We start from the raw sequence: 18,424 nt of genomic DNA, 5'->3' as shown, positions 1-18,424 counted from the left end.
CGGGATTTATTCCCCTCGACCCCTCCCCAGGATTTATTCCCATCGACCCCCCTCCAGGATTTATTCCCCTCAACCCTCTACCTGGGATTTACTCCCCTCGACACCCTGGTATTTATTCCCTTTGACCCTCCCCCCAGGATTTATTCCCCTCGACCCTCCCTGGGATTTATTCCCCTTGAACTCCCCCCGGGATTCATTCCCCTCGACCCCTCCCCAGGATTTATTCCCATTGACCCCCTCAAGGATTTATTCTCCTCAACCCTCTTCCCAGGATTTACTCCCCTCAACATCCTGGGATTTATTCCCTTTGACCCTCCCCCCAGGATTTATTCCCCTCGACCCTCCCCGGGATTTATTCCCCTTGAACTCCCCCTGAGATTTATTCCCCTTGACCCCCCCCAGGATTTATTCCCCTCGACTCTCCCCCCAGGATTTATTCCCCTCGTCCCCCCTGGGACATTCCTCTCAACCCTCTCCCCGGATTTATTCCCATTGACACCCACCACCCCACCCCCCCCAGCAGTTTTCTGTGTCCAGGGAGTAGATAAAAATGCCGTTTCTTGCAGACCAGCTCCTACCATGGAGATTATGGGCAGACTCGGTGTTGCGGCAGGTAGACCCACTGCCTCATAGCTCCAGTTTCCCAGCGATGGGCAGAATATCATGTTTGCTATCTGTGTGCACTTTTGACACATGAACTGAGGTACATTGAGATGGTTTCTTTCGCAAGCAGCGAGATGGACACACTACACATCGTAAAAATACTGAACTACTGGAGGGACTAGCCTGAAAACATCGGATCTCGCTGAGCTCGAAAGCTAAGTAGGTTCAGGCCTGGTCAGTACTTGGATGGGAGACCACATAGGAACACAAGATGCCTTTGACATTGTGTTTCACTCTGTACGTAGCGCCATTGTCAAACACAGCTCCAAGCGCAGGAGTTCACAGAGAGAGCAGTTGGAATAGAGAAAAAGGCAGCATGGACATCGGAATGCTAAGCTCTGAGCGGAGGTGAGTGAGTTAGTGAGCAGTTCTGTGCGGAGGGAGTGGAATGGCTGTTCCAGAAGTCCAGGGATTGTCCCAGCAGCCCAGAGATTGTCCCAGCAGCCCAAACCCCATAGTGAACCACAAGCAATATATCCCCTCACTGAATTATTTTATCTCTCAACTTCATCCAGTCACTGGATGCAGAAGGAAGGGAGAGGAGCTCTGGTTCTGAACCATGTCTGAAGTAGGTCACTTACCCGGACAGTTGGCTTTACCTCTGGAAGAGCAGGGATCAGAGGGAGCTGCATTCTGTACCAACAGGCACTGGAACAATATCACTGGAATCAGAGATGGAGGCTTGGTTAGAACGCAGACCCACCAAGTGACAGGTTTTTCATCTGATTGCAGAGAGAAGCTACATTGATGCCACAGAATCCTTTGCCATGATAGTATTCAGCTCTGCCTGGACTCAGAGCTCCTCCAGCTTTGCTCAGCGACCAGGAACCAGTTAACATTCTGTCTCTTGCTTGTAAGCTCCAGATCACAGTTCCTGCATCCCTCAGGGTGAGATCTTTGCACAATGAAAACTGGGCTGTGTGTCTCTACAACCATAATCAGTTTGAAGGGATGTGGAAGCTGTGGGGAGGTGCAGAGGAGATTTACCAGGATGTTGTCTGAGGCAAGGTTAGCAGAGCTGGGACGTTTCTCATTGGAGTGTAGGATGATGGGGAGGAATGTTGCAACTGTACAGGGCACTGGTGAGGTCGCTTCTGGAGTGCTGTGTGTAGTTCTGGTCTCCATACTTGGGGAAGGATGGATTGGCTTTGGAGGTGGTGCAGAGGAGGTTCACCAGGTTGGTTCCAGAGATGAGGGGGTTGGCCTATGACGAGAGGTTGAGTCGTCTGGGTCTGTACTTGGTGGGATTTAGAAGAATGAGAGGGGATTTTATGGAAATGTATAAAATTATGAAAGGCATAGATAAAATAAAGGTAGGTAAGTTGTTCCCATTGGGGACCAGAACTAGAGGACGTTGCCTCAAGATCCAGGGGAGCAGATTTAGGATGGAGATGAGCAGGAACTGCTTTTCCCAGAGGGAGGTGAATCTGAGGAATTCGCTGCCCATTGAAGCAGTGGAGACGATCTCAGTAAATATATTTAAGACAAGGTTGGGCAGATTTTTACATAGTTGGGGAATTAAGGGATATGGGGAAAAGGCAGGTTGCTGGAGTTGAGCCCATCATCAGATCAGCCATGATCTCATTGAATGGTGGAGCAGGCTCGACGGGCTGAATGGCTGACTCCTGCTCCTATTTCTTATGTTCTTCATGACCTGTAACAACCAGCCAATGACCCAGATCCCGTGACACTCTTTATCTACTCCATCCCACTGCAAATGAGGGAGATTGTTACTATCCAGCTGATAGGCCAAGCTTCAGGATGGCAAGTGGCATGGAGATGGTGGACCTCAGCCTTCCAGTAAAAGCCCGACACTGGAGAAGCTCAGCAGGTCAAACCATGTTCGATAAAGATAAAGATCCATCACCAACGTTTTTGGCTTGAGCCCTTCATCAGGGTGTGAGCAAAATGTGGGCAGGTGCCCAAACCCGGTGAACCTTTTGGAACCAGAGTGAGTGCGTCTCATCCACTGTGCGGTGTCTGGGTTCTTGTGCACCTCAGCCTCATCTTGGATGGAAAGCAAACAATCTGCAGAAGCTGGAATTGTAAAATTAAGCAGAAATTCTGGACGGAATCATCAGGCTCAGTTGCTGGATGTTTCAGGTCAGGATCTTCATCAAAACCTGATTCTGATGAAAGGTTTAGACACAAAATGTAAACATTTTCCCTTTCCACAGATGCTTCCTGGCCTTCTGCGAGTTTCTGGCAATTTCTATTCTTTGCTTGGGCTCTGTGGTCAGGGCTAGAGTTTCTAGCTCTAGCGGCTGAGTGATAGGGGCATTGAACTGTGCACAACCTGCATGCAGCCAGCAGATGGCAGCACCTCACTGGGGTTGGCAATCAGCCTCATAGCTGGGTCACAAAGAGCCATGGGTTGCAAGTCTCAGATTCGCGGCCGCTGGAGTGGAGGCACGTGGCGATTGCCCAACATTGCACAGCAGGAGGAGACTACAAGAACCAAGATATAGGAGCAGAAGGAGGCCCATCGGCCCATCGAGTCTCTCTGCCATTCTATCGCTGATCCATCCTCCCACTCAGCCCCACTCCCCCGTAACCCTTGATGCCCTGACTAATCAAATACCTGTCAAACACTTCCTTAAATACACCCAGCAACTTCGATTCCACAACCGCCTGAGGCCGCAAATTCTGACTGAAGAAAAATTTCCACATTTCTGTTTTAAATTGATGCCTTTTAATCCTGAATTTGTTCCCTCTTGTCCTGGATTCCCCACCATGGGAAACATCTTCTCCACATTTACTCTGTCCAGGCCTTTCAGCATTCGAAATGCCTCCATGAGGTTCCCCTTGTTGTTTTGTACTCCAATGAGTACAGTCCAAGAGCTGAAAATCGTTCCTCATCTACTAACTCTTTCATTCCTGGTATCATTCTAGTACATCTTCTCCGAACCCTCTCCAACACCAGCACATCCTTTCCCAAAACTATACACAGTTCTCCACGTGAGGTCTCACCGTACTTTATAGAGTACCTTATAGAGTTGGAACATCACACCCCTGCTCTGGTATGCTATTCGACTAACAGGTCCTCAGGTATCACGAGGCCTCCTCTGAAGGCAGTGATACCCACAAGTGAGGATGTGCTGAAGCAGAGGAGTCGGTGCTCATCTACCACAAGGGAATGTCTGACCACCTGCCCTTGACAGTCTGAAGTACGCTGGCCACCAGTATGTCCCCGCCACACCAACTGGAAACGCTGGCCACCAGTATGCTCCCGCCACACCAACCAGAAATACTGGGCACCAGTATGTTACCGCCACACCAACCGGAAATGCTGGCCATCAGTATGCCCCTGCCACACCAACTGGAAACTCAAATAGGATAAGAGCAGGTCTCAGCAGTTGTTCACTACGAGAACACACAGTAGCTTTCTCCACCACCTGTGGTCAGATACTCGGCCCTTGCCCAATGACCACAGCTCCAACAATGTCATGGTGGTGCAGGAAGCCAAAGTGCTGGAGAAACTCAGCAGGTCAGGCAGCATCCAGTGGAAAGCACAAGGCAGACAATGTTTTAGGACCAACCCCTTCATTGTGTGTTCAGGTGGAATTAATCTACAATTAGTTTTCAATGTAAAGAGATTGTTAGCAGTGGTAGGGCTGGGAGAGAGTCAAGGAGTGAGGCAGCATAGGGACAGGCCGTCTGCCCACCACCCCTACACTGGCTGAAGGGATCCATACCCGGGGCACCGAGGGCTTCCTGATTGTGTCAGAGGTTTGGATCTGGAGCTTGTGCTGCTGATGGTTTGGACTGGACTCTGTGTGGCTGCAGAGGCTGCGGGAGCCCTGGAGGTGAATCCACGGACACTCGGAGACCCTGGGGGGGACTCTCTTCTGCTTCTCTTTCTCTGACAATAAGAGGCGTTGGGCAATTTCTGCCGATGGTGAATCTGCCTTAGAGTAGATGGAAGGAAATTTTGTGTAATATCGCATTTTATTACACAATAAAATAATCTTGAATTGTGAATAAGTTTATGATTAGCCCTAACCATGGGATTAAGAAGGTAGCCATTGGGTTTGCTGTATCTGGTCAATGGGCTGCGGACAGACTCTATGTTCTCTCTGCCTGTGGACATGACCACTTTCTGCATCAACAGCTGAACTTGCTGATCTCCTGACCAGGAAGCAGGGATGGTTTTGCAGTGCCCATTTTGTGAAAGGTTCTGGCTATGAGGAATTGAGAAGTGAATGGGAAAAGCTAGAAAATTTCCTCGAGGAATGTCTTGCTCCAGCGCTGGTTATTTAGCTGTGTAAACCATGTGAGTGACAGGGCTTCTTCAGTGTGATCTGTAGTTGAACTCTATCAGCCTTTGACACACCTTCCTCAGTTGTCACAACTCTGGCAGCATCAGATCTAAAATTAACTCTTCTCATAGCAGCTGGGAGTGAGTTCCAAATTTCTCAGCTCCTTGTGAAGTGTTCAAAAGTTCCTTCCCGAAAGGCCTGCCTCTATCCCAGCCACAGATCCCCTGAACAGGGAGATGGTTCTCGTTAGCTGTACATGGTATATCCCCCTCCTCCTGACTCTCACTGTAACCCCCTTGGTCCTTTGCTCCCTCTGCATTCCCACTGGCAGCCGCTGCCACAGTCTGTGGCTCTGTCCCGGCTCAACGTGGTCAAATGTTCATGGGGACTTGCTCCCACATACTGTTAGAACATAAAACAATACAGCACAGTTCAGGCCCTTCAGGCCATGATGTTGTGCCGACCCATATATTCCTTCCTAAAAAAAGTGCTAATGCCCACCCCCGCCCATTAATGCTCTATTTTTCTTTCATCCATGTGTCTAAGAGACTTTTAAACGCCCCGAATGTTCCGGCCTCCACCACCACCCCTGACAAACCATTCCCAGGGCCCACCATTCTCTGTGTAAAAAAAACTTACCCCTGATGTCTCCCCTAAACTTCCTTCCCTTCACTTTGTACACACGTCCTCTGGTGTTTGGTGATCCTGCCCTGGGAAACAGGTGCTGACTGTCCCCCCTGTCTATGCCTTGTAGACCTCTATTAGATCTCTTCTCATCCTTCTTCGCTCCGAAGAGAAAAGTCCCAGCTCTGCTAACCTTGCCTCATAAGACTTGTTTCCCAATCCAGGCCACACCCTGGTCAATCTCCTCTACCCACTCTCCATAGCTTACACATCCTTCCTGTAATGAGGTGATGAACAGATTTGTATGATGGGCAGTGAGAATGCTGAACGACCAAAGGGAACGCTCACACTAACCACCTGAGACTCTAATCTTTACTAAACAATGTTCATTTATTTCTTTTTAACGTGAAGACTTATCCTGCGATGTATTGTTTGTCTGTATGTGTGTTATGTCTGGTTGTGTGTCTGTGTGTTTTACACCGAGGACCGGAGAACGCTGTTTTGTTGGATTGTACTTGTACAATTGGATGACAGTAAACCTGACCTTGACAGAATCCTGGAGACCAACCAGCATGCAAGCCCAGAGCATACTCAGAATTTCACATCTTTAATTACTGCAGGTTAATTGTGTCTGAGGACATTGTTAGTAAAACATCAGTTACTCGGACAACAAAGGTTTTGCTTTGATGAACACTTTTGGACGTATTTGATGGGTTTTGGGCTGCTCCATCATGAAAATCATGTTAAAAATTTTGAGCACATACCATTGTTTAAATATAACCTATTCCTGAGGTTTCCTGTCTTATTTTAAGTCTAGTTCAAGTGGACAAAACCACGGTGCAAACTTGTCGTTGAAAAAGCATTTTCTGCATCCGCACTTGAAAATCTTCCCTGCCGATCTCGGTTCATTCACCGATGAACATGGAAAAGTGATATCAGGGCAACTGGAATCCATCAGTGCCGGCCAACTATTGTTGGACACTGACATGAAAGGCATCAGATGCCAAGTACAGACGGAAATCAGTGGCAGTTGAACTAATGCAACATGTCAGTATCGTTACGTGATTAAACATGCTAAATTAAATCAAAGTTAATTTAATGTTTCTCCAACTTCCTACATGATACAGCAAATCTGAAATGATCTCTGTGTTCAGCTTGAAGTTGTCTAATATAATCATCAAATTTTTTTCAGGAAGCCAACCTTTTCGAAATATTTTTTGTCCAGGTTTTGGATACCAACTTCCCCTTTTTCCTCTCCCCCCCCCCCCACCCCCCCAAGTTATCGCTTCAAGACTGTCAACACATTGGGAGGAAAGCACACTGAAAATTAATCGCTCCATGGTTGACCAGCAGCAATCTTTCGGGGTTGGTTAACCCAACCAGTATATTCGACGCCTGATGGATGTTTCTGTAGAAATGTAACTTTTCATTCCTGCCCACCTTGACATGAGAGGGGGGTGTCCTTGTGATTGTTCTCATGAGGTTAAAATCAGAAAGGGGATTGCCAGAATAAATTGTCCTGAAGCTGTGCCTGGGACAACAGGAAATGTTTTGACCTGAAACATCCCTCCAATGATACTGCCTGCCATGGTTGAATTGTCTACAGTGACTGAGGGGGAGTTCTTTCACAGATAACAACAGGTCAGAATGTTTCACTGACACCCAGAGATGGTCATGCAGAAACACCCTTTTGTTGAAAGAGTGGGAGACATCATGCGGAAGAAACAGTCGAAAAGGAAACTTGTTGATCTGTGGGGTGTGAGCAGAGGGATGTTTATGTCATGGAGGGAGCATTGGACCAGTGTCCGACAACAGAATCCAAACTACAACTCTGCAATCTGGTCTTTCCTTATGGGATTGGCCTATGAGGAGAGGTTCAGCCATCTGGGCCTGTACTCACTGTGATTTAGAAGAATGAAAGGGGATCTTATAGAAATGTATAAAATAATGAAGGGCATAGATAAGATAGAGGTAGGTAATTTGTTCCCATTGGAGACCAGAACTAGGGGACAGAGCCTCAAGATCCAGGGGAGTAGATTTAGGACAGAGATAGGGAGGAACTGCTTTTCCCAGAGGGTGGTGTATCTGTGGAATTCACTGCCCATTGAAGCAGTGGAGGTGACCTCAGTAAATATATTTGAGACAAGACTGGATAGATTTTTATATAGTCAGGAAATTAAGGGATGTGTGGGAAAAGCAGGGAGCTGGAGATGAGCCCATCAACCGTGATGTCATTCAATGGTGGAGAAGGCTTGACAGGCCGGATGGCCGACTCCTGCTCCTACTTCTTATGTTCTTACTTTTCTGTGATACTGTGTGACCTGCTCAGATCCTCCAGTAAATGTTCATGTTGTTAAAATTGTGCCGTTCTGAGGTGGGGTCTTGTCTGCGACAGGGCAATTTAAAAATGGCATCCATCTGCCAGACCCTTACCGATCTATAACTCTCTGCAGATTCTCCGTATCCTCTCCACAATTTGCTTTCCACTCAATTTAGCAAACATAGATACATGACACTGTCCCCTCTTCTGGATTGTTAATGTACTTCATGAAGAGTTGCGGGACCAGCACCGACCCCTGTGGCACTCCGCTCACCATTGATTGCCAACCAGAAAAATACCCCTGTACCCCAACTCTACTTTTTATGGGTTATCCAATCCTCCATCCATGCTCACACATCTCCCCCATCACCATGTGTTCTTACATCCTGTATACATCTTTTATGTGGCACCTTATTGAAAGCCTTCTGGAAATCCAAGTAAACGATGCCCATCTGCTCCCATCTATCCATCAAATGAAAGAGTCAGGCAGCTAACATTTTGGGTCTGAGCCCTTCATCAGGAATACTGGACCAACATTGGGTAAATGCCTGAATAGAAAGGGGGAAGGGGAGGGGTGAAACGAGCCCAGGTGATAGGTGGCTGCCGGTGGGAGGGGGGAGGGATAGGAGCTGAGATAATGGGGGAGGGGCAGGGGCTGAGAAAGATGTTCTCTAATGTGAAGAGAAGGGTTTGGGGAGATGGAGGAAGGAAGGGAAGGAGTTAGAGGGATGAGGGGGAGCGGTGGAGGGGGCTACTGGGGATTGATACCATCTGGTTGGAGATTGTGGAGATGGAAAACAGTAAAACGTCTGGTATCCAGAATTCAAGCAACAAGCCAAAAATTGAGGAAAATAAATGAAAAAATAAGAATAAAATAACAGGTTAAAAAATGACAGTTTGAAATTGTAAATATTCTCTGGAGTAAAACTCGTAAACCTTTGACCCAGAGACAAGTCGAGTTTGATGTGTGACAGACATGTCACCCAGAGGGATGTGTGAGTTGAGGCTGCCTTTGTTATCTACCCTCTGAGTGTGGGTAGAACATGAACAAAAGCTGCTATCTGTGGGGAGCAGTTTCCTGGGGACTCCATGTCGAACTGATCAGGCCTGAGGAGAGCATTGAGGAAGACTGTGGTGGCTCTGCCCTTGGCTTGGATGAGGATTATTACAATTATCCATTGACTTGGGGCTCCAAATAAGATGTGTGTGATAGTACAGATCTATCACCAATGTATATAGTGTATATAGTTACAGTATCTAGACTGTGCTTACAGCAATTGGCTGAGAGCTTAGCCACGCCTACTGTCTGGGCCTTAAAGGGTTGTGTCCTTAGCCAGGTTGGATCATTCCGGACTGATCGGCCACCTGTGAAGAGCTCCTGTCTTTTGCTAATAAAAGCTTTGGTTTGGATCAACAAGTCTTTGATTCTTTCGACGAGCTTTACAATGTGTAAAAGTAGTGACCAAGGGGCAGATGGAACAGGGATGAACGTTGTGTTATTTACGGTATTGACTGAAGGACTGGTCATGCATCAATTCCTTCCACTGCCAAGAAGGGTGGTGACAGAGGGTGAAGTGTTCCAGTAAGAGGGAAAGGAAAGAGAAGGGGGTCAATCTGCAAAATAAGGGCACTGCCGCTGTGCAGACCCCCAGAGACCAGGGAGTGGGGTCACAGTGCTGTTCTGAAAGGTTCACCCGCATGGTGCCAATGCCGACAGCTCCATCCAGATGATAAATGGCCTGTTAAAGGAGCCGGTGGTGATTTATTTTATAATCCTGCAACCGTGGGTTCTGTGCCCAAGATGGCAGTGGATGTGCTAGGCAGCAGCGGGGGAGGGGGGGGTTGCAGACATTGGGGAGCAGTGGGCTGGTGCAGGGATGGGCTAGCACCAGGAATGGGGAGAATACATTGAGAAAGAGAAGACCCTACAGGACAGGGACCTTGGCAGTGGGCCAATGAGGGGCTCAATAGCTGAGGGACTCACACAGACTGCGGGCAACTTGCGGTCAGGGCCCTGCATGGGTTGCTGGAGACTGGCACGTGGGAACAGGGTAATGGAGCTGGGATTCGAGAGGGTGCTGAGGGCAAGGAGGGCTCCCAAAGGGCCTTGGGCACTGGAGGCTTCACGATCATGTCGGAGGTTTGGATCTGGAGCTTGGGAGGCCGATTGATCAAACAGGAGTCTGTGCAGCTGCAGGAGCCCTGGAGATGAATTCACAGTCACTCAGAGTCTCTGACAGGACTGTCTTTTGCTTTGGTCTCTCTTACTGTAAGGGATGGCGGGCATCACCAATGTTGACTCTGCCCTCCTTATGGAAGGCAGAAGGCAATCTTGTGTAATATTATATGTTCTGTACTATTACATGGCAATAAAGGGATCTTGAAATGATGGTTCAAGCAATTGTTATTGGATAAAGAGGTGTTCAGGTGGATCTAATAACAATCTGCGGTCAGAGGAGGTTCATTACAAAATGATGAGGCTGGCATTGTGCCACTCTGCTCGCAATGGGTAGATTTTACATTACAATCTGATTATAACGTGGTCTCTACCACATCAACACAAGTCGAGGACCTTGTGATTGAGCTGAGCCCCTGTAAAACTGGCAATCATACTGACAAGGCACAGACACCTGGTCCCCAGTAAAAAGGAAATGGGATTGTGTTCTGCCCATCTCAGATCAGCTGCAGATTACCTGCAAAATCCTGCAGGTGCCCACAATCTGAAATACAAGGAGAAAATGGTGCAGGATAGTGAATGGGCCAGGCTTGGTCTACTGAGAGGCAACAGATGATGTTTATGATGAAAAGTTCACATTAAACACAATTCTGTTTTACTCTCCACATACAAGGTTAAAGTCAAGGTAAGGAAATATTATCAGAGGCCAGGATCCAACTGCAATGTTAGGGTAAGAGCCTGCATTTACATGGCACCTTTTATATTTGGTCTTCCAGAGCACATTGGAGCCCAGGATCTCATGTGCGGCCCAACGCAGTCACTATTGGAATGTCAAAATCTTCCCCTCTACATTTTGAACCCATAGGGTTTAGAAGTAAGACTGGTTCCCACGGATCTAGAGCTGAATGAGGTGATGAGATGAGGTGATGAGATGGTGCAGATCGTTAACAACATCTCCTCCTCAAGGATGTGTGCTTAGCCCACTGTTCTACTCTCTCTGCACCCATGACTGTGCCAACGCACTGTTCAAATGGTTGTCAGCAGAATCACAGATGGCAGTGAGGAGGCATGCAGGAGGGATATAGATCAGCTCGTTGAGTGATGTCACAACAACAACCTTGCACTCAACATTAGCAAAGCCTTGTGGACTTCAGGAAGGGGAAACCAGGAGTCCACAAATCAGCAAACACCAGAGGACGTCTGCCCAAAGTGAAGGGATGCAAGTTTAGGGGAGACGTCAGGGGTACATTTTTTACACAGAGAGTTGTGGGTGGCTGGAATGCCTTGATGGGAAGCTGATGGCATTTAAGAGACTCTTAGACAGGCATGTGGATGAAAGAAAAATGGAGTTAAGGAGTAGGGAGGGTTTAGTAGTTTTTTTTTTAGGAAGGGACATATGGGTTGGCACAACATTGTGGGACAAAGGGCCTGTACTAGTGTTCTATGTTACGAAAGCAGCCTCTATCCTCAAGGACCCCCACCACCCAGGCCATGCCCCCTTTGCTCTGCTACCATTGGGAAGGAGGTCCAGGAGCCTGAAGAAGAGGACCCAGTTGCACAAGGACAGCTCCTTCCCCCTCTGCCATCAGATTCCTGAATGGTCAATGAACCCCAGACACAGCCTCATGATTTCTCTTTTTGCACTCATTATTTATTTTTAAAATATTGTATTCATGGAACCTTAATTTATTGCAATGTTGCACCAGTTATGTACAATTCCGCTGCCGTAAAAGAAGATTTCATGGCCCTTGATTATGATAATGAACCTGATTCTGATTTTGACACCAATGAGGGAGGTGTAAATCACGTCTGATTCCAAATAATTGGACATGTTCCCTTCCCAGAACTTTCTGGTTCCAGTCCCTGATTCTCCTTGCATAAATGTGTTGTTCTATTTGTGAGTTGGATGTGCTCGTAATACTTCCTTGACAATGGCAGCTCCCTCATCGAAGAAGGAGGGGTTAATGTTCACTTGGTCAGAACAAAGGCGCAACAAAGTGTTGGTAAATTTCTTGTTTAAACTCAGCAAATGCCTCTCAAATGTCTGACTGTTGTAACTTGTCAGGATGCGACAGAGCTCGCTATAAACTTTACAGAGCGATGAATAGCACAAAGACGGGCACCGTTTCAACAGCTGCCGACGCCGTGGCGACAGATGCCAGATTGTGTCCGTTGCCTGTGCAGCGTTCCCAGGGATCACTCTGTTCCCTTGGAAATTGTCCCATTTCCGTCTGCCTATTGGTCCAGCACTGATTGCAGACACACGGAACAATGGGAGCTGAGTCAGAAATAAGGGCCATTGTCTCTCCAGGAAATGATCAACTGAGGTTTCCACTCATCTGTGGACAAATCTAAATTCTATTTCACTTTGTCTAGTTCCTCTTTTGAACTATTTTTATCTTTCTTGGTATGCAGATAGCAACAATAAATAATTCGAGGCCTGAATTCACAAAGCAAAGCTGTAGTTGCGAATCCTAACCCTAATGTGCGCACCAGAATTTAACTGCAGATAGAAAATGAAAATAAAAACAGCTGCTGATTGTAAGAACGGATCAAGTTCACTGATGACCTTCACAAACGGAAAGGGACTCTCCTGAACTCACGTGGCTTGTGTGTGACTCGAAACCGAGAAACCAGGCTGCCTGCTCAATGGGCAAATGAAGAAAAAGCAATAAGAATAAAGAAAAAGAGGAATGAACTGAACTTGGACACAATGGGATCCTCCTCACAATGTCTGGCGACTGTGAGAGATGTCCCACACACTTGCCAGACAAGAATCCAGTGACTTCCCAAGGCCAATCAATGGTGTTACCATTGCTGACTTACCTCACGTCAAGATCTCGAGATATACCAGTGACCAGAAGCTCAACTGGACCAGCCACATAAAGGCTGTGCTGGGTGTCTTGAGGCAAGAGTGTCACCATTAAAGCCTTTCTAACTTCCTGGTGGAAATGATCCCCACTTGTCTGGATAAGATTCAACCATCCTCAGGAGCTTCACACCATCTAGATGATGCCAGCTCAATGGGCATCAACAACAAATAATTAGAGACCTGAATCAACGAAGCAGAAGGCGGTAGAATGGGGATGAAAGGAAAAACAAATCATCCCTGATTCGAAAGTCATAGTCCATTCAGCCCATCTGGCTGTGCTGCAGGATTTACTTTGACTCTTGATGGGTTCGTATCTGCTCTCCCTTTGAAGTGCCGAATGGTCTAATTCTGCTCTTTTCTTGTGGTCTTCACCCTGCTTGGAGGCAGCAGGTGGGGTTGTCAATGCCGTCAAATGGCGTAAGTGGCCAGGCCAGGGTCCCTGTGAGTGGTTTAGGGGAAGGACACTGGAGGTAGAGAATGTTTTGGCATTCATGATAGGGAGGGGAAGAGGAGGTGGCACTGAGAGGGAGGGTGGGAACCAAAAGAGAGGAGTGCAGTACCCTTACAGACAGAAACAGGCGTGAGACAAGGTCACACAACCTGAAGGAGATTGTACTGGTGGTTCTGGTTTAATTATTAAACACACAATGCGTGCAGAGAACTCGGTCAGGGTTAAACAGACCACTTAAGCACCTGCGAATAAACCCGATTAGAGAGTTTCCATCAAAGAACAAAGTAAAACCCAGAGGAATATTTAGTTAGGTATTTTTCCACAATCTGGCCCAGTTTTACCAAACGAAGTGTTTCCCAGAGCTGACATCTGAATGGGACTCATAGCTGGTACCGTTTGGAAGTGTTTGTCTTCTCACCTCACTCTTCGTCGATTTATTTTTGTTGTGTGGGATGAAAGTGAAAGTCATAGTCCATTCAGCCCATCTGGCTGTGCTGCAGGATTTACTTTGAATCTTGATGGGTTCATATCTGCTCTCCCTTTGAAGTGCGAACACTCATAGAACCTGATGGTAGTTCCCACCTCTCCCCGGCCGTGCCCACCTCTCCCCGGCCGTGCCCACCTCTCCCCGGCCGTGCCCACCTATCCGGGAAGCTGCTCCCTGACCTCGCGGTGGACATGATCATATGGTTTCAATGGTCCCCAGACTAGAGGAGAAATCCACTAAGCGTCAGGACTACGCGATGGTCATGAAGAGCTGTCATACAAAGGGCATCGCAGCCCTCCCTGCATTTCCATGGCAAGAGGCGGTGAACTCAGTTGTAATGAGTGTGCGGGTCGAACACGGCCACTGGCTCCGAGGAGCTCAGTGTCCTGTCATGAGTCAGCTGGCATTCACCAGCCGCCGGGAACAAGACTGTCTTTGTTGCTGGGGTGGGAACGCAAACACGGTCCCTGCCTCCACTGTTTTCAGCCACTCTCCTTTCCCTGACTCCCGACTGACTCATGGTCTTCCAATAATTCAGAATACGGTTCCACACGTTCCCACCCCTTTCACTCAGGATATTTATCCCGAATCCCTTCTCTTTCTGGCTCCGCGCTCTATTCGTCCTTTTCTGCCCCTCTCCATCCCTAGCGACCCCGAACCTGCCCTCGCGTTTCTTCCCCTCCTCTCTCCTAAAAGCTTCCTTAAAGCATCTGATTCCACTGTGTTTCCATTGCCATTTCTCACCCCCCCCCCCCCCCCCCACCCTTTGTCCTGGCCCAACGAAGCAGCGGGCAAGTCGTCAGAAGACTCTCGAGGGAGATGAACAACCCCGCGGCAGGTTGACTAATTTCTGCCAACGTGCTGGAAATCCCTGGTTCTGCCATTTCCCCGGGAATCCCCCGTCACACGGCGACTTCACCAGGGCAGGTGCCGATGGGCACCCTCTCAGCGATCAGTCAGTTCACAAAGTCACAGTGCAGGTCACATCATCACAGGATAAGGGAGCAGAAGGAGGCCCATCGGCCCATCGAGTCTGTTCTAATCCATCCTCCCACTCTCCGGCTTTCTCCCTGTAACCCTGGATGCCCCGACTGATCAAATACCTGTCCAGCTGGGCCTTAAATATGTCCAACGGCCTCACTTCCACAACCGCCCGTGGCAACAATTCCACAGACTCAGGACCTCTGGTTAAAAAAAAATCTTCCGCGTCTCTGTACTGATCCTTGTGTCCTACAACCCCCTCCCTTCCCCTCTATAATCCAGCTCATATTCTTCCAGCTCCCACGATCGCATTTCCCTCCACTATCCCCTGGCCCATCCATTCCAGCTGACACCCATTCACCGTTGCCAGTCACCTTCATTCTCTCGTTCCTTGGCTCCAGTTTCTTTTGACTCAGTTGTTCGATGTTCATCATGTTCCTCTGCCCGATCCCCTTGTAGTATGAACACCCCCAGTGACTCCGTCCTGCCCACAGAAATAAAGCCTCTTCTCCCGAGAAAGTGTCCGATGCATGCCCGAAGACGTCGGCCCCCTCCACCGTGTGGCACAGGTTGCTCGGACACTCACCTGCTTCCCTCTCGCTCCAAGAAGAAACAAAGGAAGAAATCAAAGGGCAAACTGGATTGAAAGCAGAATATGTGACCAACTCACCCAGATGGAGTGGGAGTCGACCGGACACCATGGTAGAGAGTTTGACCCTTTCTGTGGAACTCTTCACAATAGGTCCCGGCACTGCACCTCGCTGGCACTGAGCACTTGCCGCACACTTCAGCTGAGAGCCCGAGTCCCAGCCTGACCAATGAGGGAGCGCAGTGGGAGGGGCCTCAGTGCACAAAGAGCTTCAAGCATTCACTGTATTTTGGACAATGCTGTGATATCTGTGATGCATCAGATTCCACTTCTACTGGCAGCATTTTGCTACTGGAGCAACGTTTAAATTGCTGCCCATGATACAAGAGAGGGCCATTCAACCCATCTAGTCAATGACAGCTTTTCAGCAGAGCAATCTCATTGGTCCCAGGTGTGATTCCTTACTCCCTTACCTCTCTCACATATAGAACATGGAACATTCCAGTACAGTACACAGCTCCTTCAGCCCAGCATGTCGAGCCGACCAATATAAACCTCCTCAGCAAACTAGTCGATCCCTCCCTCACTCCCATAATTCTCCCTTTTTCTGGTATCCATGTACCCATCAAAATCTTTCAAATGTCCCAATTGTACTAGCCTCCATTCAGCAACTCCCCTTAAACACTGCCTCCCTCACCTTCCCCAAGGGGTAAATTACCTGCATGTCTCCACTGCTGGAGAATACTGCACCATCCAGAAGACAATTTATTTTAATTTAAAAAAATTTAGAAATGCAGCCCTTCCAGCCCATGAGCCCATGTTGCCCAATTGCATCCAATTAGCCTACAGCCTCCAGTAAGTTTTGATCAGTGGGAGGAAACTGGAGCCACCCCGGGGAGAAATCCATGCAAACACAGAGAGAGCTTACAAACTCGTTACAGACAGTGCAGAATTCGAACCCAGGCCACTGGCGCTGTGATAGCATGGCTCTAACCGCTGTGCAAATCGTGCTGGAACATGAAAACATTGCCCTGTCAGACCTGCATCAGGAGAAGTGAGGCAGCTGCATTAAACCACTGCACCATCACAATCTAGGGATGGTCATTCCTGGGCCTCTGCCTGAAATGAACTTCCAACCTGGCACATCCTGCATGCAGACAGAGTGAGCAGCGGCACAGATTGTGGGTATTCCTGCAGAGGGAATGTGTGCTGTCCACTGCCTTGATGCAGGCTTCCCCATGACCTGAGGGCACCAAATATCCATGGGAATACATCTTGACACTGAAGACACATTGAGAGCTCAGCTCAGGTGAAGCAGTATCTGTGGTTGATATTGTGCTGCAGGGTCATGACTCTAAACCTTGACAATCATTTCCTTCTGCCGAGCTCTTCCAATATGGTGGTTTTTGCTCCAGATTCAACATCTCAGTTTCATGATTCTCAATCAGCTGATATTATTTGGAATGGAGATAAAATCGGTTTGAGTAAAACTCCCTATGCATGGTCCTGTCACACACCCCTAGGGCGGGAACCACAGTCAAACCCACAACATTGTCCCAAAAATCACAGCAAGATCAGAGGTCTAACCTGTGAACATGGACACATCCTCACACCACCCTCACACACACACACACACACACACACCATCACATACACACACACCTTCACACACACACCTTCACTCACACACACACACTCACACACATATCCTCACACACACACACACACACATCCTCATACACACACAGACACACACACACCCTCACATACACACACATCCTCACACACACGCCCTCACATACACACATACCCTCACACACACACACACACACTCTCATACGCACCCTCACACACACACAACCTCACACACAGGCAAACACACACACACAAACACACACACCTGTATAAACAGCCCTCATTGTGTTCCCAAACTGTTCTAAAGAGCACTCACTGTGTTCACAAACTGATCAAAACAGCCCTCACTGTTCCCACACTGATCTAAACAGCCTTCACTGTGTTCCCAAAATTTTCTAAAAAGCCCTCACTGTGATCCAAAACTGTTCTAAACAGCCTTCACTGCGATCCTAAACTGTTCTAAACAGCCCTCACTGTGTTCCCAAACAGTTCTCAACAGTCTTCTCTGTGCACCCAAACTGTTGAAAACAGCCCTCACTGTGTTCCCAAACTGTTCTAAACAGCCCTCACTGTGTTCCCAAACAGTTATAAACAGCCGTAACTGTGTTCGCAAACGGTTCTAAACAGCATTCACTGTGTTCCCAAACTGTTCTAAAGAGCCCTCACTGTGTTCCCAAAATGTTCCAAAGAACCCTCATTATGTTCCCAAAATGTTCTAAACAGCCCTCACTGTGTTCCCAAAGTGATCTAAACAGCCATCACTGTGTTCCCAAAATTCCCTAAAAAGCCCTCACTGTGATCCCAACTGCTCAAAACAGCCCTCACATTGTTGCTATATTGTTATAAACAGCCCTCACTGTGTTCCCAAACTGCTCTAAACAGCCCTCACTATGTTCCCAAACTGCTCTAAAACGCCCTCACTGTGTTCCCAAACTGCTCTAAACCGCCCTCACTGTGTTCCCAAAATGCTGTAAACAACCTTCACTGTGTTCCCAAACTGTTCTAAACAGTCCTCACTGTGTTCCCAAACTGTTCTAAAGAGCCCTCATTATGTTCACAAACTGATCTAAACAGCCTTCATTGTGTTCCCAAACTATTGTAAACTGCCCTCACTGTGATGCCAAACTGTTCTAAACAGCGCTCACTGTGTTCCCAAACTGTTGTAAACTGCCTTCACTGTGTTCCCAAACTGCTCTAAACAGCCTTCACTGTGTTTCCAAACAGTTATAAACAGCCGTAACTGTGTTCCCAAACTGCTCTAAACAGCCTTCACTGTGTTTCCAAACAGTTATAAACAGCCGTAACTGTGTTCGCAAACGGATCTAAACAGCTTTCACTGTGTTCACAAACGGTTCTCAACAGCCTTC

The 18,424-nt window shown here is 47.9% G+C and overlaps 1 protein-coding gene across 2 annotated transcripts in view; it reads right to left on the bottom strand.

The window, feature by feature from the left end:
- The window catches only part of LOC138758346 (adhesion G protein-coupled receptor E5-like), a 52,228-nt gene extending 36,474 nt beyond the window's left edge, over window positions 1-15,754 (bottom strand). The window contains exons 1-2 of one of the 2 annotated variants that reach the window (XM_069927131.1): window positions 15,504-15,754; window positions 1,245-1,325 (exon numbers count right to left, since the gene is read on the bottom strand). In XM_069927131.1, the coding sequence (XP_069783232.1) occupies window positions 1,245-1,325; window positions 15,504-15,534 (112 nt within the window). In that variant the 5' untranslated portion in view covers window positions 15,535-15,754. The remainder of the gene's footprint in view (window positions 1-1,244; window positions 1,326-15,503) is intronic. The other variant, XM_069927132.1, reaches the window with a different exon arrangement.
- Window positions 15,755-18,424: the final 2,670 nt, after the last annotated feature.

This window comes from Narcine bancroftii, chromosome 3, assembly GCF_036971445.1.
Source record: "Narcine bancroftii isolate sNarBan1 chromosome 3, sNarBan1.hap1, whole genome shotgun sequence".
In the NCBI taxonomy this organism is placed as follows: domain Eukaryota; kingdom Metazoa; phylum Chordata; class Chondrichthyes; order Torpediniformes; family Narcinidae; genus Narcine; species Narcine bancroftii.
This window is presented reverse-complemented; position numbering and strand designations above follow the sequence as displayed.